The sequence below is a fragment of the Sceloporus undulatus genome, chromosome 1 (assembly GCF_019175285.1).
Source record: "Sceloporus undulatus isolate JIND9_A2432 ecotype Alabama chromosome 1, SceUnd_v1.1, whole genome shotgun sequence".
NCBI classification, from domain to species: Eukaryota; Metazoa; Chordata; class Lepidosauria; order Squamata; family Phrynosomatidae; genus Sceloporus; species Sceloporus undulatus.
In genome coordinates this window covers 351288820-351316734 of record NC_056522.1, presented here as the reverse complement: position 1 = coordinate 351316734, position 27915 = coordinate 351288820, and the positions used below count along the sequence as shown (strand labels likewise).

At 40.3% G+C, this 27915-nt stretch overlaps 1 protein-coding gene across 2 annotated transcripts in view; it reads left to right on the top strand.

Moving 5' to 3' along the window:
* The first annotated feature begins 30 nt into the window (after positions 1–30).
* NRDE2 (NRDE-2, necessary for RNA interference, domain containing) overlaps positions 31–27915 on the top strand; it is a 41180-nt gene continuing 13295 nt past the window's right edge. Inside the window, exons 1-7 of one of the 2 annotated variants that reach the window (XM_042480708.1) lie at positions 31–199; positions 7990–8098; positions 9623–9835; positions 14739–14885; positions 19290–19749; positions 21276–21681; positions 27533–27666. In XM_042480708.1, coding sequence (XP_042336642.1) covers positions 127–199; positions 7990–8098; positions 9623–9835; positions 14739–14885; positions 19290–19749; positions 21276–21681; positions 27533–27666 — 1542 coding nt within the window. In that variant the 5' untranslated portion in view covers positions 31–126. The remainder of the gene's footprint in view (positions 200–7989; positions 8099–9622; positions 9836–14738; positions 14886–19289; positions 19750–21275; positions 21682–27532; positions 27667–27915) is intronic. The other variant, XM_042480717.1, reaches the window with a different exon arrangement.

Genomic DNA, 27915 nt, shown 5'->3' with positions numbered 1-27915 from the left:
GAAGCCAGCGAAACTACATTTCCCGGCATGCCCCGGGAAGTCGGCCATTTCTAGTCTCTTTGAAGGCAAGGCGAAGGGAGAAGATAGAAGAAGGCTGTGTCTGGTCTTGGCTGCTTCCTGGTCGCGATGGCTCTGTTCCCTGCTTTTGCTGGGGCTGCGAAATCCGGGGAGAAGCCAGAGGGAGAGAGCCCCCAGAGAGGTAATGAAACCCTGCTCCACGTTTGTTCTTGGCCCTTGGCTTTTTCTATACAGGTTTTGCACTGTTTGCTTGTGTGCTACTGTTGCATCCAGACTGAAGGAATAATCCGTTTTGGCTCTGCTTTAACTGGTTTGGCTCCATGCTATGGAATTCTGGGAATGAGAGTTGGTTGTGGCACCTCTGTGGCACCTCTGGTGCCACAACCAACTCCCATTCCCAGAATTCCATAGCATGGAGCTAAACCAGTTAAAGCAGAGCCAAAACGGATTATTCCTCCAGTCTGGATGAGGCATACATTCCCCCTTCCACCAATAGCCATTAAACTATATTATTATTATTACTCACTGTTTTATTTTGTTTTAATTTATTTCATTAATGTGATTTCTCTATGCCACCTTTCTCCCAGAAAAAGGGACCCAGGACGGCTCACAAATAAAACATTCTGACAAATGTATTACAATAAAACAAAAACATCAGCTAAAAACAAGATAAAATTACTAACATTAAAACCACAAAACCCACGCTATACAACAGACGCCCCCTATAAAAAGCCACCCCATGATTACACGTTTGTCTATTTATTAGTTTGATTTACTATATGCTGCCTTTCTTCCAGGACGGGACCCAAGGCGTTTTCCAGCACAACGAATGAAAAAGGTTTGCAAAACGTTTTAAAACCACCACGCTAAAACTTTATAAAACTGATTAGCAACACATTGAAAACATGTTGTAAAAAGTTTTAAAACCAGTTTGAAAGCACCACGTTAAAACATTACAGAACTGATTAGCAACAAGTTAAAAAAATATACAAAAAGTTTTTTTAAGCCAATTTAAAATCATTTAAATTTTTAACTGATTTAAAAATCATACAAAAGTTAAAAACGGATAAAACAGGTGACTTCAGGTCATGTCTGTTTACGGCGACCCTGTCATGGAGATTTCTTGACAAGTTTTTTCAAGGAAGGATTGCCATTGCCATCCTCTGAGGCTGAGAGAGTGTGACTGGCCCAGTGGGTTTCATGGGTGAGCAGAGAATTGAACTCTGGTCTCCAGAGTTATAAAGTGGACCTTTGTTATACGCTGGGGTTTAGTTCCAAGATCCCCTGTGGATAACAAAATCCGTGGATGCTCAAGTCCCATTAAATATAATGGCATAGCAAAATGGCGTCCCTTATAAAAAATGGAAAATCAAGGTTTGATATTTGAAATTATTACATTTTCAAACCGTGGATGCTTGAATCCGTGTATAAAAAATCCCTGTATAAGAAGGGCCAACTGTACTTCTACACTTAAACAACTATGCCACACTGGCAGTCGGATTGCCACAATCCCAGATAAAACATCTGTATTAAGAACATTTTTTGCTTAACCCAGTGGTTCCCAACTTGTGGGTCGGGACCCCTTTGGGGGTCGAATGACCCTTTCACAGGGGTCGCCTAAGACCATCGGAAAACACATATTTGTGTGTAGCAATGAAAATAATTGTATGGTTGGGAGCCGTCACAACATGAGGAACTGTATTAAAGGGTCGTGGCATTAGAAAGGTTGGGAACCACTGGCTTAACCAGTAATAATAATAATAATAATAATAATAATAATAATAATAATAATAAATTCCCCACCTGGAACATTGTGTCCAGTTCTGGGCACCACAATTTAAAGGATGTTGAAAAACTGGAGCGTGTCCAAAGGAGAGGAACTAAAATAGTGAAGAGTCTGGAAACCATGTCCTATGAGGAACAACTTGGGGAGCTGGAGATGTTTAGCCTGGAGAAGGGAAGGTTAAGAGGTGATATGATAGCCCTGTTTAAATATTTGAAGGGATGTCATATTGAGGAGAGAATAAGCTTGTTTTCTGCTGCAGAGACTAGGACCCGGAGCAATGGATGCAAGCTCCAGGAAAAGAGATTCCACCTCAACATTAGGAGGAACCTCCTGACAGTAAGGGCTGTTCGACAGTGGAACAAACTCCCTCGGGGTGTAGTGGTGTCTCCTTCCTTAGAGGTCTTTAAACAGAGGCTGGATGGCCATCTGTCAGGGATGCTTTGATTGAGAGTTCTTGCATGGCAGAATGGCGGACTGGATGGCCCTTGCAGTCTCTTTCAACTCTATGATTCTAATATAACACCAATAATATTTATTTCCTATCCGACTCTCTCAATGGCTCCAGGTGGGGAACTACAGCAAATCATCAATCAAAGCTTACTTTCCGCTTATTCCAATCTTTGTGCAGATTTTGAACCAAAAAATAAAAATAATAATCATGTAAGGGATATGTAAGGTACTACATTTAGGCAGGAAAAAAATGAAATGCACAGATATAGGATGAAGGACACCTGGCTTAACAAGGCTACATGTGAAAGGGACCTAGAAGTCCTAGTAGACCACAATTTGAACATGAGTCAACAGTATGATATGGCAGCTAAAAAGGCCAATGCGATTCAACGCTGCATCAATAGAAGTATAGTGTATATAGAAGGAAATAATAATGCCACTTTATTCTGCTTTGGTCAGGCCTTACCTGGAATACTGTGTCCAGTTCTGGGCACCACAATTCAAAAAGGATGGTGAGAAGTTGAAACATGTCCGAAGGAAAGCAACCAAAATGATGAAGGGTCTGGAAACCATGCCCTATGAGGAGAGACTTAGGGAACTGGGTATGTTTAGTCTGGAGAAGAGAAGGTTAAGCGGTGATATGATAGCCCTCTTTAAGTACTTGAAGGGATGTCATATTGAGGAGGGAGCTAACTTGTTTTCTGCTGCTCCAGAGACTAGGACCCCAGAGCAATGGATGCAAGCTGCAGGAAATGAGATTCCACCTCAACATTAGGAGGAACTTCCTGACAGTAAGGGCTGTTAGACAGTGAAATAGGCTGATTCAAAGTGTGGTGAAGTCTCCTTCTTTGGAGGTTTTTAAACAGGATTGGCCATCTGTTGAGTGTGTGTGTGCTCTGATTGTGAGTTCCTGCAGGGCAGAGGATTGGACTGTTTGGCCCTTGTGGTCTCTTCCAGCTCTATGATACTATTTGAGGATAGGAGAAGGAAACACAGATGCCATATTTCTTAATTATTTTTACTAATTGCAGCCAAAATGCTATGAAAGTATGTAAGCCTTCAAGTTCTACAGCTCTCCAAGGAAGGCTTAGTGATATAAAAAGGAATTTATTTATTTATTTATTTAATACCACTTTTTTTCCCTGCATGGGGCCAAAGGCAGCATTTAGGTTATGGTTTGATGGGTGGATGGTGTGATTAAATTTTTTTTACCGCAGGATTTATTTTATCTCTTCCTCTTCTTCCCATCAGATTCTTACAGAAGGAACCCACTTAATGCCTGACATGTTATACTTCAGGATATTAAGTGCACATAAGTGAGCATGTGGCCACCCTACCAGTGTCCTTGCCTTCTGATGGATTAATGTTTCAAACTTTGTTTCATGCACAAAATTACTAAAAATATTGTATATAAAATTACCTTCAGGCTATGTGTATAAAGTGTATACAAAGCATAAATGAATTTCATGTTTAGACTTGGGTTCCATCTCCAAGATACCTTATTATGAGTCAGTGTAGCATAGTAGGTTGAGCATTGGACTACAACTCTTGAGACCATGGTTTAATTCCTGCTCAGCCATGAAACCCATTGGGTGACCTTGGGAAGTCACACATTCTCAGCCTCAGGGGAAGGCAATGGCAAACCTCCTCTAAACAAATCTTGCAGGAAAACTGCCTCATAGAGTCGCCTTAGGGCCACCATAAGTCAGAAATGACTTGTAGGCACACAACACACACACCATATATGCAAATATTCAAAAATCCCAATTTTCCCCCCCAAAATTCAAAACACTTCTGGTCCCAAACATTTTGGATAAGGAAAACTAAACTTGTACAGAAGTCTGTTTTTAGCTCTTGCCATGAAACTGAGCTGGTGAAGCTGCATTATTATGTGTAACTTGTAACTGTTCCTTTACAAGTTACTATTCCTTTAATGTGAAGTCTCCCTTTTGGGATTGAGTTTAAGTATAGGCTTCATGGCCATGTCATCTTACTTTATTTTTGACTTGTTCTGTTTCTTTTCCCTACTTTTTTGTACTGTCCCAATGAAGGGTTTTGGACAGCTGCAACTCTTGTAAGCCTCAGTAGCATTTAGACTGGTCCTGATAAAGACATAACCCAACAATGAGTTTTATCATAACAAGAGCTCTGCTACTGCATTGTCAAAGTTCCATCTGATCCAACATCTGATTATTCAGATCTTAAAAGTAGAGAATTTCTGTTCTGTAACAAAGTGGCAGCCCGAATCTGATGGAAAAGACAGAGGTTTTCAGGGATGTACCAGAAAAGTTTGTTTATTTGATTTTAAGCTGATTTATTTCTAAGTGCATGTGCTTAGAAATGGGCTCTTAAATCTTCACAGTGGTGTTTGTTGTGTCTTCAAGTAATTTCTTACTTATAGCAACTCTAAGGCAAACCTATCATGGTTTTCTAGGCAGAATTTGTTCAGAGGGGGTTTGCCCTTGCCTTCCTCAGAGGCTGAGAGAGTGTGACTTGCCCAAGGTCATCCAGTAGGTTTCTGTAGCCGAACAGGAATATGAACCCTGATCCTACGATTCAGCTACATTGTAGAAATAATTCCGCACACTGTGACACCCACTGTGTCTTTTTCTAAAATGAAATGGAATGTACGGCAGATGGCATTGCCAGAATTCTGCCATGCATGGAGTGTGCAGCCCCATTGACCTATCCATAATTTGGCAAATGTCTCCAAGCTACTCTCACCATTTTATAAAATAAACGGTATTGGCAGGTATACGCTTTCTGTGCAATTTGAAGTATTTAGTTCTGAGGAGTGGTTTGAATTTTATCATGTCATGCAGCTGGCTCTGCAGGTAAATTAATGGGTTTATTAAAGGTTTTCTAAGAATAATGACTTGTAAATTTGTTCCGGCATCTGTTTGCTTACTTCAGGAGTTGCCAAACTGCAGCATAGATGTTGACAGTTCTTGGCATTCTGGGACTGGATCCTTTTTGATTTCTCATCTTGCAGCAGAATCCCCATTTTGATAGAAAGATTGAAGTTGTTTCTCAGTTTTGAATTGATAAATACAGTAATCTGCCTAATACCTAATTACACACTGGACTCTTAGTAGAAAATTAAAAGTATGGTCCTTTGGTGTCTCTGAGACACACAAACCATATTTTCAGACTACATTATGCTTAACATTAAAAAGCAAATGGAAAATGCATCAAGTCACTCCTGGTGATAATGCAGACGTTCTCCCATAAAAGTTCAGGAAGCTTCTTGATGAGATAAGCAAATATTAGATCTTACCCAATTCTGATGTCTTCATATACTTACAGAGATACATGGAAATGATTCTCTTTCTTCAGGAAAAAGGAAGGGATGGATTCATTTTTAAAAACCAGAATGGTATGCATGAAATATGTACCCCCTGCCACTGTGTGATGCCAATATAGCCAGGTGTCCATAAATGAAAACTTAATTAATTTTCCCTTTGAAGAAGTAGTTGATCAGCATGACATGAAGGCAGGGTAAACCATCTTAACTCAGAATTAAGCCTTTATGATTTATCTGGGACCTATGTCTGAATAGATATGTGGTTGTTTACATTGCATTTACTCAGACCATTGGTCTGTCTCGCTAAGTATTGTCTACACCAGAGATAGGGAACTTGGTTACCCCTCAAAGACGTTGGACTATAACTCCCAGGCAGTGTGGCCTGCTAGCTTTCAAGGCCTCGTACAGGTATTTTTGCCAGGATTACCGTACAGGGTCAAGCCTGGAAACGTCAACATATAATCAGGTGTTCCACCATTGAGATTTGGCCCTTCCTCTGCTGTAACTTAAAATCCTTATAGAATGTAATAACATCTATCCATTGAGAATCCTCTGGAATAGATTCATAGGGGCATGGGGGGGGGGGATTCCTTCAGCTGAGGAAAATGGCCTGAACTGTGATGTTAGATCCCTCCTAAAGAGCAGAACTAGATGCTCCATTAAATAGCAATAGCAAGTACATTTCTATACCGCTTATCAGTGCAAAATGGAAGCTAATTTCCCCCAACAATCTGGGTACTCATTTTAGTGACATCGGAAGGATGCAAGCCTGAGTCGGGTTTGAGCCCCTGGCTGGTATTGAACTTGCAACCTTATGGTTTGTGAGTGAGTTGCTGCAGTACAGGCATTTAACCACTGCATCACCACCAAGATTGCTGTTAAAACCAGCAGTGGTCAGGCGTGTACTTGCACAGTTAAAGCTCTTGTACAAACTGTGCCCATTCCTGGAACATTCAGATTTGGTTATGGTGACACATCCCACGATTACTGCATATACTCATATACTCAAGTGCATCTGAGGAAGTAGACTGAAGTCTGTGAAAGCTGATGCTGCCAATTTCTTTCTTTCAGTTAGTCTCAAAGGTGCTACAAGATCTCTCTATGTACTGATTCTGCAGACTAACATGTGCCCCATATAGATAGGCCAAAATAAAGCTGCTTCAGGTCACTTTGGAGGTATGCTGTTTAAATGATGCATGCATCCTAAGAGTCTGGAAGCCACACCAAAGCCACGATCCAGTCCTAAGGACTGGTGCACAGCTTTGGCACAACTTTATTTTGGCAGTCTGTAATGGGCCAGGGTTATATATTTGTATGCACTCATGTATAAGTCTAGAAATTTTTGTCAAAAAATTGATCCAAAAAAATTGAGTCGACTTATCCATGGATCAATGTAAGAACTATACTTTAACTCTTATTTAAAAAGAAACCATTCTCTGGTGAAAGGCAAGAGTGTAATCTGCCCTGGAAGCACTGACTCCGTGTATTCTCTCATCTATCCAGCCTTTAGTATGAGCACAAACAGTTATGCCTGCTGGAATTTTGTAAATTCGTTGACATTGTTTTCCTTTGCTTCATCCTTTAGATCTTTTGTTATATGCCCTAAGGTTTTACCCTCAACTTATCCATGGGTCATATCAAAATTCATAATTTTGACCTCAAAAACTTGCCCTCAACTTATACACGAGGCCGACTTATAATCAAGTGTATACAATATATTCCATTTGGATGGGAACTTTTCAGCACCAGATTAATTGGGGCTGCACATGAGAAGGCTTTGTTGGCTATTTCCAGGCTGTAGAATTCTCTTCCACAAGATTCTAGGCTGCTCCCTCTCTGTCTTTTCCCACTAAAATTTAAACAGGCACTTGGCAATTATCTGGTTGTGCAAAAAGTTTTCTTTTTAAATATTACATGTGCTGTACTTTTGTTCTTATTAGATACAGTACTTGTATACTGCCTTATAGTCAAATGTTTTAATAGGATAGCTTGTCTTTTAAAAAAAGTTTAACCATCAATTTTTAGCTATACTTTGTTTTAGTCTACGTTGGAATCTGCCTAGGATCCCAGGAGAAAGCAGAGCTATTAATTTATTAATTAATAAACAAATAAAATATTTCAGGAATAAAATTAGAGAAAGAAGTTGATATTTCATCTAGTTCACACTCACTGTTCACATTCTCAAAGTCTTCCTGGTACTGTTCTGATGGACATTCTGATTTATTATTGGATCAGTGATGTCTAACTTCAAAATAAGATATATTGTGTAAAAATGATATTTTGTTTCAAGAAGCTATTAAGAACTCAGTATGTACTTATTTTCAAGGTTCTAATCACTTTTTTTGTAAAATGAGTTATCTGCTGACAAAAATCAAAAAATCCACAGACAATGGGAATTAAAAATATCCTTGTCTTTCTTGTGTATCTGCAGAACTGAACTGGCTGACTAACCCAAGTTTCAGCACAGAAGATGCACTAAGACTGCACCAGCATGCTTTGGATGTAACAGATCCTGACACCAAGAAGTCCTCTGTTCAAAGGTAGTGTATTCCTTGGTATGTTTCATGATAGCCTCTTATAATGTACTCAAAGACAAGCATATGGCCAGTTTCATAGATCACATCCTGTTGTCTGTACAATCTTGCATTTATGGGAATAAGGCCTGCTGAATTCAGTGGACCTTATTTCTCAGTAGATATGCATAGGATTGTGTTTTATGCTTGCTTGGTAATATAGTACTGTATTTGCTAATATTTCTTGAAACTCTCAAGCTAATTTGTCAGGTTGCTTGGACTTGCTTGCAAAGAATCCCCACCATCCTCAGAAGTGCATTTAACTGAACAGCATGACATCAGTGTTATCATAGGGCCAGTGGGCAGATAGTCCAATGGCTTGACTAGGGGGAGACTGTGAGTGTGATAATGGAAATATCTGTATGCTGTGTTTGGGATTTTATGATTCTTGTAATTAGATTGATTGGATTTATTCCCACTGTGTTTATTCTCTGCAAGAGGTCATTTGCAGACTTGCTCACCATGGGCAACCTTGATGGCTCCAGGGGTCATATGTAAACTTTAGTTGTTTTGGGATTGGGGAGCTCAAAGTCCTGAATCCCAAAAGAAGACTATATATTGTACTAGAAAATAATTGTTCCTCCTTAAGCTTCCAAGAACAGCCCATTTCTAGTTTTGACTAAATAGAGGTTGTTGGGTGAGATGGAGTCTAGGGCCTACAAAAACAACCATGGGGACCATAGGCAGTCTAAGGGCTGCTTGATTCTCATCCGTGCCTTAGCATCACAATTATCAATTAAATTGGTCTTTTTCATTTTGATAGTGTCAGAAATCAGCGTAACTCAATTTTTGTTGGGGCAAGCAGAGCTTATTAAAATGTTCTCACATAATTAACTATTTACTTCAGTTTTCCAGCAATGGAGGTGGAAACAGCCTGCTGTGAGTCTATTTTACTTTTTTTTACTTGTTGTGAACCTATTTTGCTTATTCTCCCCTACTAATTCCTTCAAGCCTTCATATTTGATTTGCATTGGCATTTTAAATTGTGAGATGCTTTGAGCCCCCACATGGCCATTAGGGACAATGGGACTTGAGGTCCCACTGTTTTGGGTATCTGTGGGTTGGCGGGATACAGAATGGATCCCCACTGTATTATCGTATTACCCTGTGTATAGGTCTACCCAGGATTTTTGAGTCTATTTTGGGAGATAAATTTCTCGACCTATAGTTGAATATATGCGGTAATATAATATGTGTCTTACAAAGGAAGCCTCTTCAGATTCAAAGGCAACCTAACAGCATGAAAATGTGTAAGATGAAGGCCTTGCTAGGGTATTTCTACCTATGTCGCTGGAAATGAACATTTCACAGGTAAGAACCAGTGTTTCTATGTTTTTAGTTTATTTATGTTATTTATCCTTCTTTTGAAAGCCATTTTCTAGCTTTCTTCATGCCAGCTTTTTCTGCTTTCTTGTAGCTTTAAGAATTGAATTGCAAATATTTTTGGATTACATATATCATTTTTATTCTTTGCTTTTGTCTATTTTTAAGCAGCACAGCATCCCAAATAGAGCCACCAGGCGAGACTGAAGCTTGTGAAAGTTTTGAAAAATCAGCTAAGAAAAGAAAGAAAAAGAAAAAACGAGAACATAAAAAAGTGAAAAAGAGAAAAAGAAGCAGGGATCACAGTACCAGTGATTCAGAATTGGACAGTGAGGATGTGAGAAATGACAGAAATAATGAAAAAGGAGGAGCAGAATTGAAGTACGTAAGTACACTTATTTCCTGAACTTATTTTGGTCCTGCTCATCTTTTCATCTCAAGCTGATCACCAAAATAGGTTAGACATCAGAATAAGACTGTGACATTTTACATGAAGTAAACTTATTGGACACAACTTGACTTATTTCTGAGTAAACATGTATCTGTGCTTTCAGCCAGTGAGGAGCATTGTTGTGAATTAGAGATCCACAACGACCTGCAGAAATAATCCAGTGTGAGACCTCTTTAACTACCCTAGCTCAGTGCTAAAGAATCCTGGGAACTGTAGTTTGTGAGACATTTAGCCTTCTCTGTCAGAAAGCTATAGTGCCACAATAAACTACAATTCCCAGGATTCCCTAGCACTGGGCCAGGGCAGTTAAAGTGGTCTGAAAATGGATTATTTCTGCAGTGTGTTTTGGACCACTGTCTTCCTTTCCTTCTTTCATGTTTTTACCCAAGAAGCCTGAAGGGAGGAAAAGGATGCAGCAACACATTTTGTCACTTGTCTCTGTTCATGGTGTCCCTGAGACCAAAAGAGAAGAAAAAAGAGCAGTAAGATGATGAGGTTGCATGGAAGGGGCACAAGCAAGGATGGTCATGGGGCAATGAAAATGGCAAGAGGAATATGCAAGATATATCTGATTCATACAGGCACACTGATATAGTTCTATGTCTCAGGAACTTGGCCTTTTATTTAACCAAGTAAAGGCCAAGTTCCTAAGACAGAGAACCATATCAGTATGTCCTTATGCATCAGACACATGTCACATACACCTTTTGCCACTTTCATGTGTTTTATTCCAACTTGGGTTGTTGGCAAAAGAAAAGCAGGCTTAGCTGGTTATTTTATTTTGCTCCTCTGTTGTATGCTTTATGTAGACTTGGAAGTAGTGAGGTGGGGGAGAGAGAAAAAAATATATATGAATACATCACAAATTACTTTTGTGGTTGGAGGTGATGTGTTGTCTTCCATACTCAACTCAAAACGTGTGTCCATTTCATCCATTGTGGCAGGAAAAACACATTTATAATCATTGCCCATTTTTATAAAACAACTTGTGTGCCACAAGCCAGTAATATTATCTAGTTCAAATAAAATTATTGGTGTACTGCTTTATTAATGTTTAGTGCTTCAAATCTGTAACTGTCAGTTTCTAACTGTAAAACTTGGTTAGCAAGTGGCAGTAGATTGTTGGTTTGTTATAATTTGACTAATAAGAGTAAATCCTTGGTTCTCATTGACCATTGTACATTACCATGACTTTTATCTGCTATGTAGGGTTCATTTATTTATTTATTTATTTATCCCGCTCTTTTCCCAGGACTGGGACTCAGAGCAGCTTCACAGCAATTAAAAAACAAACAAACAAACAAACAAACAAACAAAAAGTACAATTAAAACATTTTAAAAAATAAATAGATAAATGACATGCATTAAACAGAATGATTAAACTAGTCCAACATTCCTGCCTGTTCTTATAGTGATTCCTTAAATGCCTGTTTGAACAGGTAGGTCTTCACCTGCCGTCGGAAAGCCATCAAGGAGGGAGCCGTTCTCATCTCCCTGGGCAGGGAGTTCCAGAGTCTAGGGGCAGCCACTGAGAAGGCCCTCTCTCGTGTCCCCACCAAACATGTTTGTGAAGGTGTTGGGATGGAGAGAAGGGCTTCTCCAGAGGATCTCATAGTCCGAGCAGGTTCATACCAGGAGAAACGGTCTGCCAAGTAATGTGGACCTGAGCCATATAGGGCTTTGTAGGATATAACCAGTACCTTGAATTGTGCCCGGGAACGAACTGGCAGCCAATGAAGCTGTTTCAACAGGGGAGTTGTATGGGCTCTGTAATCGGCACCTGTTAACAGCCTGGCAGCAGCTCTTTGAACCAGTTGAATTTTCCGAACACTTTTCAAAGGCAGTCCTATGTAGAGCCCATTACAGTAGTCCAAACGGGATGTAACCAAGGCATGTACCATCGTGGCCAGATCTGGCTTCTCAAGGAACGGGCACAGTTAGCGCACAAGTTTTAAATGTGCGAAAGCACTCCTGGTCACAGCAGAGACCTGGGCCTCCAAGTTTAAAGCTGAGTCCAAGATTACTCTATTTAATATATATTATATAGATTTAATCTCTATAGTTTGTTGTTGTTTGCTGCCAAGTCCACTTAAACATATCAGAACCATAGGAATGAGAGCCTTCCAATAGGCCTGGACATCAACTGCTCTGCTCAGGTCTTTCAAACTCAGAGTTTCTTTGATTGACTCATTGCACCTGTAGTGCTGTCTCCACAGTAGGATATTTTTATATGAAATGAGACAATATTTACACTTTGCATTAATGGGCAATTTTTCCCCTTCTCACAAGCATTAGGAGTAATGGAATAAGAAACATAAATTCTGCTTAGGAATAGTAGCTGAGGACAGCTGAGACAAAGTTTTATCCCAACATTGTTGTTGTTTTTAAATAGATTGGGGCACCTTGATGTTATTGAACTGCATCATTCCTAGTCAGTGTAAAGTCGAAGGCTTTCATGGCCGGCATCAATAGTTTTTTGTGGATTTTTCAGGCTATGTGGCCATGTTCTAGCAGAGTTTCTTTCTTACGTTTCGCCAGCATCTGAGGATGCCAGCCACAGATGCCGGCGAAACGTCAGAAAGAAACTCTGCTAGAACATGGCCACATAGCTCAAAAAACCCGCAAAAAATCTAGTCAGTGTAGCTAATAATGAAGAGTGAGGGGAGTTACAGTCCAGCAATATCTATAATGGGTTGGTGGCAGTGGATAGTCTGAGGGCTATGTGTTTCTGTATGCCTGCCTTTAAGTCCCCTACTGACTTATGGCAGCCCTAAAAACTTCATGCAGATTTTACAGTCAAGGAATACTTAGAGATGGTTTGCCAGTGCCTTCCTCTGAATTACAGCCTACAGCATCTGGTATTCCTTGGTGATCTCCCACCCAAGTACTAATCAGGTCTGACCCTCCTTAGCTTCCAAGATCAGATGGATTTAGTGCCTTTAGGATCCAGTTTTCCACTACAGTATTCCATTTTGTGGCCAATAACAGATGAGGAGAGGGACCTTGGGAGCCTTGGAAGACTGCCTGTTGACCTTAGGCTACACAGTTCCACCCTAATTTGGAGAAGCACATGTTTGCTGCTTATTAAAAATTACCTGACATTCCTTGCTGCTAATTTATTTGACAAGCCAGAAATAAACAAGTGTGTATTAGCTGGTCTCCTGGCTATCTTGGCAAATGTTTTACCAAACTGTTGGGAATAAACAGTTGAGTCAGGTCAGGGGGGAGGATGCCTTCAAAATATAACATAATAATAATTTGTCTCAACCTTTTAATTTATAAATTAAGGTGTGAATTTATAATTTCAGTTGCTGTCACGACTTTGATTATTCATTAAGATTCTGTGCCCTCATTTCTCCCCCACAACCCACTCTCTGCATAGTTGGAAATAAGTTCCAACAAAATCATTGTGGTTGTCATCCAAAAAGATTTGGCTTTCTGACAGCTATTCTACATGCTTGCTAAAACCAATCTCTATATACTGTAGATGTTATGCCTTACTTAATTTTTTATTTCTTTAAAATAAGATGTGAAGCTCTTTGGGAATGTTACATTGGCATGTCTCCTGAGTCCTGGGGTACCTTTCCATGACCAATTTACTAATGAATTACCAGCAAAAGATTGTTGCAGTATACATTTTCATCATGAGGCTAGATGTCTCTTTAAAAAAACAAAAACCCTTGAAATTTCCCTCCTTTCATTTTGTCGTCCTTTTTTTCTGCTGTAGATTTACTCTGCTCTTAAGGATGCTTGACCATCCCTTACTTATAATTTTGGCTCTGTAAACTTCATGCACACTGATGACTTTGTATAAACAATAAGTCATAATTATAGCACAGAGGGCCTTAAAATAGTAACCCACAACAGTATAAGGAGCTATTGACATAATAACCAAGGAAAAGTAAGCACAGTATATCACTGCAATGCCAACTGATTCCAAAAGAAGAAAAGTCAGATGGCAGGTCTGACTCAAAGATGCATCCTCTGTAGGGGATCAGGATTAAGTACAAGCCTATTCTGTCAGAAGATATGGTCTTCTGCTGACAAAATCCTCTTTTTCTCAATTGATTTCAAAGCAATGATGCCAGCAGAACTACTCAGTTGACTAAGGCATGGTACAGAGGCCAAAAAGAGGTGCCTCCCTGGCGCCTCTCTTTGCTCCGCAGGAGCGCCGCAGCAACCAAATCGTGGTGCTGCTATGACACCGCAAAGCACCAGAGACGGCACTGTGACATTGCAGCTGTGCCGTGCCATTTGGACGTGGCGCAGCTGTGACGTCATCATTGCGCCCGCTGACTGTACGGTGCTGCGTAGCTGCGGCATACTAGGGTTGTGGGTGTGTGCAGGCCCCCCCAAGCGACCCTAGCACGTCATGGTGCAGCGCAAAGGGCCCGTCTGTACCGGGCCTAAGATCTGCTGGCAGAAGAACCCACAAAAAAAGGACAGAGAGGTGGTGGCGAGACGAGTTATACCAAACTTTTCAGCCCAAGGACACCGCCACAATACCTGTCCAAACTTAGGCCAGAGTGTGGGTAACATCCCTAGGTTGGGTCAGCTTGAACTGAGTGGTTCCTTCTGAGTGCAGGCATACCGAATTGTACTTCGTGTTTTATTGCTAGGCATAAGCTAAAGATTATCCATAATTCCTAAAGCTAGCTTTGGAAGTGTAAATGAGACTGGGGCAGGTCTTGTGCAGCACCCCAATGTAGTTAAATTTTGCATAGGTTACAGAAACCTATGCAAAGAAAAAATAGTCTTTAATTTTTAACAAATATTGGACTTAGTTTCCTATTTTCCCTATTTCTTATATTTTTCTCCCTTTTCCTTTGGCAGACTGGGAGACGAATCTTCAAGTGTGAACTGTAATTCTATTTGGCTGGATGATGTTCAGGGCTTGAGAACAGAATTATTCAGAACAGATAAGAAACCAGATCCTGCAAACTGGCAATATAAGTCACTGTATCGAGGGAATATTGCAAGGTAATGTAACATACAGATATAAAATTTGATTGCAATAAGTATTTTGATGAAGTTGCTGACAGGTGATTGAATCTGTGGCAGGTGCATGCTTTCTTTGGGCATAATTTCTTTGTAGCTGGCTGTGCCCAGTTCCTATAGTACCCAGTCTTCTTCCTCTTTCTTTACTTACCATTAACTGGATGCAGGCATACATCCACTTATATGTTCAATCCATCCACATTTTTCATATGTATATCCAGGCATCTGCTGCCTGGAATGGATGGACTCCTAAGACTATTTCAGCTTCCAGCAGGACAAACTGTGCTGTGCTCTTGGACATCTCAGTGGCCTTCGATACCATAGACCATGGTATCCTTCTGGAATGCCTGAGAGAGTTGGGAATCGCTGGCTCTGCTTTGCAGTAGCTACGTTCCTACTTCTCGGGCAGATTCCAGATGGTGATGTTGGGGGACAATTGCTCCTCTAGGAGAGAGATGACATCTGGTGTCCCTCAGGGCGCCATTCTGTCCCCCATGCTGTTTAACATTTACATGAAGCCGCTGGGTGAGATCATCCAGAGACATGGGGCGGGGTGTTATCAGTACGCTGATGACACCCAAATTCATTTCTCTATGTCTCGGATTGTTTCAGTGACCAAGGAGGGCATCTCCCCCCTGAATGACTGCCTGAAGTCAGTAATGGATTGGATGAGGGAAAATAGACTTAAGCTGAATCCAAATAAAACGGAGGTACTCGTGATAGGTAACCCCAATCCGGGTATGGAGATAGGTTCACCAGTTCTAGATGGGTTTACACTTCCCCTGAAAGACTGCGTCCGCAGCTTAGGGGTGCTCCTGGATTCATCGCTTCAACTGTCTTCTCAGATTGATGCGACAGCCAGGAGTGCCTGCTATCACCTTTGGCTGATATGCCAGTTGCGACCCAACTGGAGCAGCGGGACCTAGAAACGGTTGTACATGCTCTAGTAACCTCTCGCCTTGATTTCTGCAATGCGCTCTACATGGGGCAACCTTTGTGCCATGTCCGGAAGCTCCAACTGACACAAAACATGGCAGCCAGACTGGTTTCTGGAAAATTCAAGTTCGACCATATTACACCTATTTTAAAATCACTACGTTGGCTGCCTATTAGCTTCCGGGCACAGTACAAGGTGTTGGTTATCACCTATAAAGTCCTAAATGGCCTGGGTCCAGTCTACTTGAAGGAACGCCTCCTCCCATACAATCCTTCCCGTACAGTCCGATCCTCTGGGGAAAACCTTTTACAATGTAGAAAGACCAGACTGGCAGTGACCTCCCAGAGATCCTTCTCTGTCACCGCTCCAAAAGCTTGGAATGACCTGCCGGAAGAGATTCGCCAATTATCCTCACTCGAGGCTTTTAAAAAGGCGTCAAAAACCTTTCTCTTCCGGCAGGCCTTCCCCAATTGATAATGTGCAGAACCAATTGAATCCCCCTTTTATTGTTTTTCTTATGTGTGATTTGTTTTTAACTTTGATGTATTGTTTGTACTTTTTAAACTTTTTTTTTTTAACTGTTTAATTTTATAGTTGGGAGGGAGGGTTGGGTCGGGGTTTTGTGGGGCTTGTTGTTTTTATTGTTGTATATTGTATTTACTTTGTTGTTACCTGCCTCGATCCTCAATCGGAAGAGGCGGGATATAAATAAATATTTATTATTATTATTATTATTATTTATTAAGACCTGTCTGAAATAATACTCTCTTGCCATTGCATATCCTTACTACTGTGAAATAAAGTTGCTTTGTGATTTAGCAGTTAAAAAGGGAGATACAGATATTCACCATTCTGTACAAGCAGAAGCTTCCTTCTGCTTGTTAATTTATTTGTAGAGGAAAATATAGAATGTTATGTTTGTTTTGTAATTGCTCACAAAATAGAAAAATAAACTGCTGATTGTTTGAGATTTTTAAAGTGGGTTTGACCATTAACGAAAAGGTGTCATTGGCCTATGTGGCCAATTTTCTTTATGTAGTGTCATCCCTTGAGAATGCCATAATTTATCCTGTGTGAGCTTCAGTGATGCTTTGAATCCAGCTGACATGTGGAAAGGCATTTGCTCCCAAATGTCATAATTGCACCCAGTGAGCAGTATTTACTATTCACCAGCTGCGGCCCATTTTGAGCCCTGAAGTTCCTACAGTTGCAAAGCCAACAGTCTGCACCTGATGATTCTAATGATGCAGAGTTCATTGAGTTCAGAGAGCTTTATTTTAGCCTCTTCCCTATTCCAAGTATTCATCATTAAGTCACATACCATTCATAATTGTAAATGAAATAACACATTTGCTCTGTTGTTTGGAGGCTTGCTCTGTACTTGCAGAACATTGTGGTTTGGAAGTTTGCTCTGTACATGCAGCTTTGTGGTTGCATCTGACCCATTTATGCCCTGCTCTTGAGATCAGTCCCACTTGCATTCTTGCTGTATAGTAACTGGGATTATGCCTAATACAGCAAGTAAGGGAACTGAATTTATGACAGAACCAGGGGGGGATTGTGTGGATGAGATGTTCAGAACTTCCTAGCACTTCTGGAAGATATATTGCAACCTAATGAACAGAGTAGATTTCAACACCAGTTCTTCCATTAGGCAGAGTGAGGGGGCCACCTTGGGTAGAAGATTTTGGTTAGTTATTAATAATGTTGTTGTATCTTGAGCTGTTAAAGATTGGGAGAGGTGTTTGTGCCTCATCTACCAAAATAATTTGGCTGGCTTTGGACGCTGGACACTTGGCTTGAAAAAAATTTGTTGCTCTGCCTCAGCAGCAAAAATCTTGGGCTAGATCTGGGAGATGTGCAGCTTGCAACTTGGCAGTACTGCTTCGCTAGCAAGATAGATCAACCTAAATCAGGGAGAGTGTGGCCAATAGCCTTTATGTGGTTCCCAAACCATACTTCTGTGGTCCTTGGCTGCTTCATGTGTCCCTCAGAAACTTTAAAAAAATATTTTAGCACAGTCTTCAGGCAGCCTTCTGCCACAAAACGATGTAAAACCATCTGCAAATTTTCTAGTTTGCCTTTCTCCCCAGAACCTTCCAGACCCCTGAAAGAGTGCTTTTTCAGTGATAATTCAGCCAAAAAGAAGCAGAAATGCCACTGCCGTCTTCTTGTTTTCTTTCTATCTCTCACATAGTTGCCCACCTTGGCCTGCAGATAGTTACAGTGCTCACTTAGACTGTTTTTCTAAAAACTGGTTGAGGATCACTGGAATACAATCTTCTTTGCTTTATTGCATACCAAATATAAATTTAAAACCACAAAGAAATAGTTGATGCTTCAGATGTTGTCTTTTGCATTCAGGTTCTGGACACATATTTTAATCAGGAAGGTTGGTTAAAGCAATGCTATTCAAATTGGTTGTCCCTGGACTGGTGCTGATCCCTGATATTTTCCAGGAAAGAAAGAAACAATAGTAACCACAAGACACCTTTACTGCTGGTCCCTTCCCATTAGAACAGGGGTAGGCAACCTTTTTGACCCGGGGGCCAGGTTGCTGTCTCTCAGACAACTCGGGGGGCCGAAGCAATAATAATAATAATAATAATAATAATAATAATAATAATAATAATAATAATATTTTTAAAAAAATAATTAAATAAATAAACCGGGACAAATGTAGGACAAAAATTAAAATGGAGGACACCTTTTTAATAAACAAAGTGGAGGACACACAAAAAAAATCTGCTGATTTTTTAAAAAATGTTAATATAAATGCATGTTTCTGAGGCTTCTATAGACAATTGCCCCCCTTGCTCCCCCTTGCCCGCTGCTTGCCCCCGCTTGCTCCTCCTTGCCCCCCTTGCCCGCCGCTTGCCCCGTGTGCTTGCGCAGGAGGCCAAAGGCCCCGGCGGCAATCTGCAGCAGGGCCGGGCTGGGGGCGGTCCCTAGGCCTTGGTGGGCCGCATGCGGTCCGCGGGCCGAAGGTTGCTGACCCCTGCATTAGAAAATAAATACTTGCATGAGAACCACTGGGTTAAAGGATGAAGTGCTGACAAAAATTAATACTCTGTCTCAGTTCTAGCTTCTGAGACTTTGGCTGCAGAAATAATCTGGTTTGACACCACTTTCATTGCCACGACTCAGTGCTATGGAATTCTGGGAACTGTAGTTTGTTGTCACACCAGATTACGATTTTGTGTACTTGGGAGGAAGTAACATTAAGCTTGGTGAGATGTGCTTTGGGAATTCATTTGCTGGAATCATGCTGCATGTCTGATGGTGGAGAATATAGATTATTATAAATCATTCATGGAGAAATACTAAGAGGTATCACTTAGTTCTTAAGCCTGTGATGATACTGTGATCTAGTAGTTTGCCTGAAAAAATATGTCTGTCTTTCTTTTCCCACTATCTTGGAAAGACTGTTTTAACTATTGCTTTTAAAGGTACAAGAGGAGAAGCAACTTCTGTCTTGGCATTGATCTGAAGAGACAATATATAATTTGGGAGAGCTCAGCGGGAGAGAAAAAGCCCTCTCATAAGCGGTCAGAGCGTTACTTCACAAAAGGTGGCCGGAAGCTCCTGAACATGGATGGCATTCCTATCACTGGTAAAAATCAGGATTCTCCACCTGGCTCAACTACTTGGATACCCATTTTGCATACGGACACAGATGATACTCCCACTACAAGCTATGTAAATCCTCTTGGGATTTATGATCCACTGACCACATTATGGCTACAAGGAAAAGGTCCACCTGAGCATGACTCACTGAAGCATCAGGAAACTCAAGAAAGGTCTGAGAGTGGCACTTCTCATCTAATGACAAAAATGGAAGAATATAACAGGAAGGTTAGAGAAAATCCTAGGGATGTCAAAGCATGGATGGATTTTGTTTCTTTTCAGGTATGTGTAGGCTTGCAGTTGATTATTTGGAGGTTTGGAGGGCTCTGGGACATGGGAAGACAAACCACCACATTTGCAGACAATTTTGTTTGGGCTTGAGGTAGAAAGGTGCTCCAAAATGGTGGTCTGAGTAACATCAGTAATCTTGTCATTCAGTATTTATTTATTTATTTATTTATTTATTTATTTATTTTACTTATTCAAGGCATTTATTTATTAGAGGGGCTGTGTAGTATAGTGGCTTGAACATTGGACTACTATTCTGGAGACCAAGGTTTGAATCCTCATTGCCATGGAAAACGACTCGGTGAGCTTGGGCAGTTCCCACTGCCCTCTCTCAGCCTCAGAGGACAGTAAAGGCATCCTCTCTCCTGAACAAATCTTGTCAAGAAAATCCTGTGATAGATTTTTTTTAGGGTAACTATAAGTTAGATTTAGGACCATGCATCATTTAAAAAGCATACCTCCAAGGTGACCCGAAGCAGCTTTATTTTGGCCTGTCTATACGGGCCCATTGGAAGATAATTAGAAATTAACTGAGGAGTCAACAGATAGTGACACGCCTAACCAATTGATTGATAACAGAGCATTCTATGAGAGATATATGTCTAATAGCAGCCTTTTCTGTAGTCCACTGAGATTATACATTTAGTTCTCCTTAAATTCCTAACTAAAAGACCAGCTTTGAATTTTGTCCTCATAGAAATATCCATAAATGGTTTGACAGTGAAATATAGCTAGCAATGATTCTAAATAATAATGCACCTATTCTCTAGATTAGAGACAAGTAATTGTTTGCCCCAAGGCTGAATCTATTGCATCTATAAGGAAGATGCAATTTGATCTTCCTGGATTAAGGGCTCCTTAACTCTTTCTTCTACATTGTGAATTACACATGATTTAAGAACTAAATACTCCAGGGATGGACTTCTGCTGTATCAACCTGTGTATGATTTAAGCTTTGTCACTAAAGCCCTTCTTAGAAATTAAGTAAGTGGCAGCAAGAAAACGGGCTGTTTTATTGGTGGCAACTTAAGTATGGAATTTGCTTTCCAGGGAAGTTCATCTGACTTTACACTCAAGTCTTTTAGGCTTTAGGTTGAGACACTTCCATTCTTTCCGATTTTTAAATGAAAGAGATTTTTTTAGGGCCGAGGTGAAAAGAATTTTGTATTTTTAACATTGTCATGAGTCCTGCTCAGTTTGAAAAATAATTTTGTTTTAATTGTAAGGCTTTGGGGTAGAATTTTAAGTATATAATTGGTTTTATAAAGATAATTGCATGTATCACAGAAAAGTGATCATACACTTATGCAAAAAATACTGTAATACAATTTACACTCTGTGGAAAGGATTATTTGTCCTTGCTTTTGGCAATTTCAAATTTATTCATTTCCAAATATGACCTCTTCTAAAAGTTAGTGAATGAACCCAACTGTGAATATTTTAGAAGACCGTAAACTCCAGGACATCTCTAAAAAATTGATTACTCTTTTTAATGATCTTTTCCTTTTCCTCTTTTAAAGGATGAACTCATGAATGCTCCTAGCTGTTTTACAATGAGTGAAGGTGAATGGCAAATGAAAAAAAAGTCACTCAAGCTAGTCTTAGAGAAGAAGCTTGCAATTTTGGAGAGAGCCGTTGAAAACAATCCAAACAGTGTTGACCTGAAACTGGCCAAGTTGAAGCTTTGCATGGAGTTTTGGGAGCCATCAGCTGTGATGAAAGAATGGCAGAAGTTAGTTTTTTTGCACCCAAATGACCCAGTGCTGTGGCAGAAATATCTCTTATTCTGCCAGAGTCAGTTCAGCACTTTCGTTGTTTCAAAGGTTCATAGTCTGTATGGAAAATGCTTGAGCACTTTATCAGCAGTGCAAGATGGCAGTATGGTGTCACACCCAGCACTTCCAGGCACAGAGGAAGCCATGCTAGGTAAGAGCACAGTCTTTTTGTTTGCATCTCTGTCTTTTTGAGTGCCTTTTTTTTTAAATTTCATCATTAATGCACAAAGAAATGTATTTATGGAATCATTACAGTTGTATCCCAACATAATTGAATTCAGGGAAGCATACATGATTATTTTTTCTCCTTCATCCTCAGAATAACTGTTTGAAGTAGGTTTGGCTGAAGTGTCCCAAGGTCACCCAGTCAGTTTCCAAGGTCATCCAGTGAATGGAAGCCCTGAACCTCTCATCTCAGTTCTGCACTCGTAACCACGAGGACACACTGGAAGTTTCTGTTTCTGTTTACCGTATATACTCAACTATAAGTCGACCTCATGTATAAATCAAGGGCAGGTTTTGGGGCCAAAATTATGGATTTTGATATGACCCATGGATAAGTCGAGGGTAAAACTTAGCAGCATCTAACAAAGGAAGTAAAGGATGAAGCAAAGGGAAACAATGCTAAAGATCTTTAAAAATATTTGACAGGTGTAACTGTTTGTGTTCACCCTAAAGGCTGGAGGATGAGATAGTAGAGGGGATTGATGCTTCTTTTAGGTGCTCTGAGAAGAGATTAAACTCTCACTTTTCACCAGGGCATGGTTCCTTTTTTGATAAGACTTAAAGTATAGTACTTACCTTGCCCCGTGGATAAGTCGGTCCAGGTTTTTTCAGTCAGTTTTTTTGACTAAAATTTCTAGACTTATACATGAGTATATACAGTAATTGGGAATCTCTGGTATGGCCAAAAGAAAATGCTACATACAGCATATAGTTAATTTATTAACTTTGCTGACAAAAGATATAGTCTTGGTCACTCCACTTAGATGGTGGGGCGTAGAAAAATATATATAGAAAAAATTCTTATCTGAGGCTGTTCATATTTGTTTAATTTATTTATATGAAATCTGTATGTTCAGAGGCATTATATCAGTGGGTTCCAGTTGCTACGAAGCAACAATGGGAAAAGGTTGTTTTCTGAAGCCATGGTTGGAGTCTTGCAAAGGAATCTGGATGACCACAGTGAGAAAGTGGGTACAAGACTTGCTAGATTTGTCTGGATTTGTCTTCTTTCAAAATCATCCAAGGATGACATTTTCTTTCACTATCTTCCACTTTTCTTATGATTTTCATACTGGTGGCCAGAGTTTAAAATCTATATTATTTTTTTACATGCTTGGGGCTAGCTGGTTAAGACAGGCTTATCAGCTCTCTCCCCTTTTCTCTCTGTTGTGCTGTTCACATATGCTCAGTAATGGATTCTGGAGGTAGTTGCTGTTTACCTTGCAGGCACACACAGCCACATGAGATCAGCTAAGGTAAATCTCATTCACTCCCAACTTCAGCTTTGTTGCAGACACATAGGCCTGTTACAGACTGCCAAAATAAAGCTGCTTCAGGTTTCTTTGGAGGTATGCTATTTAAATGATGCATGGGTCCTAAGAGTCCGGAGGTCGCTCCAAAGCCACACTCCATTCCTAAGCACTGGAGGGCAGCTTTGGTGCAGCTTCCGGATTCTTTGGATGCATGCATCATTTAAACAGCATAGCTCCAAAGAGACCCGAAGCAGCTTTATTTTGGCAGTCTGTAACAGGCCATAGTTGCAACCTGATACTCCAGTCCTCCTTTACTATCCTTCTAAAGTAGATTCTCTAAGAAAGGTCCACCTAGCTAGAGGATGCAGAAGAAAAAGGCAGGGTGGATATGGGTAGGCATAAAAAGACCTTGTAAAAAGCAACTTCTTTATTGGAGGCTTTGCTGAGATATGCCTATATTTTTATATGAAGAGTAAAAGCAAACTCTTGTTGCAGAAGTGTGCTATGAGTAGGGTCTCATTTGTTCCTCAGGAGGATCAAGCCAGCTTGCCATCGCAGGTCCATCCTCCACTGTTCCTGTTCTCTTTCCCTATGCTCTCCCCCTTTGCCCAACTTACCCAGTGCACCAGTATTACTTTGTGTCCCCATACTGTTGACATTACTTTTTATTAGCAGATGCTGTCACGTGTTTCTTTGTATAATTTGTTGCTCTGTCCTTGATCTCTTCCTATCAGTCTCTGCCAAGATCTGGTGATGATAATTATGTCACGTTCTCTGCACTGAGAGTGATCAGATTCTTGTGTCACGCCCAGTGAAGAGGGTCAGAATGGTGTGCCCCCTCACAGAAGAGACTGCCATGTCCTTCCTACGCTGAGCCTGCTTTCTTCCACTGTGGGAGGCATGCCAAAGTTGAGTCATAGTAGAACTGGGGCTGTTAGATATATGACATAATAATATATTCCCCTCTGCGTTATGAACACAGTAACGTATAAGTGTGAGACGTCAAGGAAATCATTGCTTGGTGTCTGTTGTTATCATATGCTCAGTCTCTTCCCTAAAAGAGGAACCCTGCCCAAGGGGGAAAATGTCCCCTCCTTTGTGTCTTCAAAATTTCTGGAAATTTTATATCTCTGCTTTTATAGTTGCTCAGCTTGAGGGCTGATTGGAAAAGATCTATAAAATAGAAATACTAATAAGGAAAAACAACCATGTTCTGTACCATGCTTATATGACCCACAAGTTCTGTAGATCTAGCAAACTGCCTGCAAACTCCTTTGATCTCAAGCTTGTCACTGGAATAATGTATTTACTGAAAGAGTATTCACAAATCTGGTTCATCATGATATCTCCATGCTTTTTTCTTTACTGTAAAGAACTGAGTCTTGAATAAGTACCAGGTTTCTTTCTTTACCATCTGTGGCCTTCAAAACCAGGCATCCTATCCATAGTCCAAAAGGTCTGTCAGCATATCTCCTCTGTGCTAAATTCTCAAAATCATCTTCCCTTATTTCAGGGTAGGAACTTGTTGGGCAGGTTGGAGGAGCATTTTTCTTCCCCTGGGACTCTCTGGGAGCTGCATAGACTTCCAAAAATCTCTACCCCCAAAGCCCCATGAGTGGCTACAAATCCACTTCTAGTTATTGAAAAAGAGTGTGTGTGATTTTTAAAGCACTTTTTGCGATCACTGCAGTGAATTAGTTTTGACATGGGTATAAAAATAAATACCCATGTTGTAAATCTCACTATTGGTTGGAGGATTTCCTGAATGCTTCTTTTTAACAATACCTTTAAATTGGACTAGACTTCACCTGAGAGTGTCCTATTTACTTATTAAGAAAATAACACAATTGTTGGTCATTTATACCTACCGTATATACTTTACTACACGTCAAGAAATTCATGCCCCAAAATTGACCCTAAAATCCTGGGCTGACTTGTATATGGGTCACAATAGTAATACAGCTGAGAAAGATCCTAAAAGAAACACCACCTGATAGTCCACTCTTTTTGTCTTGGCAGTGATTTCTGAAAGAGCTGCCAGGCAGAGGTGTGTGCGCGAATGTGAGGCAATTCACTTCTTATTCTGATGGAAAATCCTTATGTCCTGTCCTTCCTTCTCCCTATGGATTGTCCCTGCACACCAAGCCCCACATTTCCCCCCAGTTTCTTCCTTCTCAGTTCAATGTTAAAACCACCTCTTCCCCTAAGTTTTAACCTTGACTTATCCACGGGTCATATCGAAATCCATGATTTTGCCCTAAAATCTTCCCTCGAGTTTAACACAAGGTCGACTTGTACATCAAATTTCTAGTCTTATGAAGAAACTGTGGCGTAAACCAGAGTTCAGATAAGAATCCTTGATCAGTGCTAGAAGTTGTCTGTGAGCTATGATATGCTGAAGGCTTCTACCCCATAGTGCCCAATTCTTTCACTGTTTGTTGCTGTGATATTCTTTCAAAGCAGGAAATTATAGAAGCTAGATTACTCTGAAGGTCATTGCAGTCCAGTCCCCTTCACTGAACCAGGACATTCAATATATTCTAATATTCCTAACAGATTATTTTATGGAATGCACAATGCCATAGCTCCAGATAAGTGGCAGAGCACATGCTTTGCATGCAGAAGATTCCTGGTTTTCTTTTTCACGATGCACAGTGGGTCCTTGATATCCACTGGGGTTTCATTACAAGACTCCCCCCCCCTCCCCATGGGCACCAAAATCCGTGAATGCTCAAGTCTCATTATATACAGTGGCGTAGTAGAGTATATATACAGTCAGCCCTTCTTATACACTGATTTTTTATACACGGATTCAAGCATCCACGGTTTGAAAATGTTCAAAAAAAGTATAAATGTCAAGTATCAAACCTTGATTTTCCATTTTTTATAAGAAGCACAATTTTGCTATGCCATTATATTTAATGGGACTTGAGCATCCATACATTTTGTTATCCATGGGGGATCTTGGAACCAAACCCCAGCATATAACAAGGGTCCACTGTACTCTACTATACTTAAACAAAATGGCAAAATCAAGGTTTGGTTTTTGGAATTTAAAAAAAGACACATTTTCAAGTCATATGGATGCTTGATTATGTGGATAAAGAATCCATGGATATGGAGAGCTGACTGTATAAGGTATTGATGACTGCCAGCTTAAGTAGTTTTGAAAAAGAAGATTAAATGATACTGTCATTAATTTGATTTATTGATAAGGCTGTCAGTGGGTATAGATGCGGTGGAGTTATATTAACTCTGTACCATATACAGTATTTCTCTTAGGAGCCCTGGTGGCACAGTGGTTAAATGCTTGTACTGCAGCCACTAACTCACAAACCACAATCCCAGTCAGAGGTTCAGGGTTGACTCAGCCTGGCATCCCTCTGAGTTTGCTAAAATGAGTACCCAGCTTGTTGGGGACAGTTAGCTTACAGTTTATAAACCGTTTAGGGAGTGCTTAAGTGCACTGATGAGCGGTATAGAAATGTACTTGCTATTGCTATTGTTTCTCTGTGTACCAGCAGAAAAAGCAGGAGGGTACAATTGATTTATGTGGTTGGTCACTGTGGGGACACTGAAGTGGTTGGCCACTGTGGGGACAGAATGATGGATCAAATCCAAAGAGGCCTTTGAATTTGATCCAGTACAGTTCTTACATTTCTCTAGAACAGTGGTTCTCAACCTTCCTAATGCCGTGACCCTTTAATACAGTTGTGGTGATCCCTAACCATAAAATTGCGGTGTCTCAGTTTCTAAGACCATCAGAAATATATGTTTTCCAGTGGTCTTAAGTGATCCCTGTCAAAGGGTCATTCGACCTCCCAAGGGGTTGCGACCCACAGGTTGAGAACTGCTGCTCTAGAAGCAGTGTTGCCTCCCCCTCCTGTGAAAATAGTAATGAACTAGAAGGGCGAATGGCCTGATTGGTTACTGGGGAGCTTCCAGCATTGCTAAGCTTTGATTCATCCCACCCAGATCTTGGAAAGGAGTACAGTTTTTGGAGTATAATTCCCAGAAACCTCTAGATAGAATGGCTGTTGGCCCTGCTGACTAGAGAATTTTGGGATTTGTAGTTCAAAAATACTTTATACCAGCTCTTATGGCATCATTTGTTGTTGTTGTTGTTGTTGTTGTTGTGTGCCCTCAAGTTATTTCTGACTTGTGACAACCACATGGGGTTTTCTTGGCAAGATTTGTTCAGATGAGGTTTGTCATTGCCTCCCCCTGAGTCTGAGAGCATGTGACTTGCTCAATGTCACCCAGTAAGTTTTGTGGCCGAGCTGGGTATTGAACCTTGGTCTCCAGAGTACAAATCATGCTGTATGAAAACTTACTTCTTAACTTTTTAGTTCATTCTGGTCTGTAACAGCTGTATCCCTTTCTTTGACTTGAATGTATCAAGGAAATATTTTCAGGTTTTTAGAGTCATCAACAATTATACCAGTAAAGATGGTAATAGTGGATTTGGGTTCTAAATCACTAGCAGTCTTTATACGATTATTTTCTCTTTTTCTTTCTTTTCAGCTATCTTTCTCCAGCAGTGCCATTTTCTTAGGCAGGCAGGCCATTCAGAGAAAGCTGTTTCTTTGTTCCAGGCTCTGATTGATTTTACCTTTTTTAAACCAGATAGTGTCAAGGATTTGCCAACAAGGGGACAGGTAAGAACATCATTCTGACTCCCTTTCTCCTATAACCATTTTATTTTCTTATCTTAGTTTTCCTCATAGTCTCATTTTCTAACTCTTTTCTCTCTCAAGCGTTTCCTAAAGTAAAATAGAAAAATGCAAACATAAATTTCCTGGAAGAAATTCTACAACTTTCATAAGGGTACATGACATGTGTTTATAAATAAAACATATTATTATTATTATTATTATTATTATTATTATTATTATTATTATTATTAT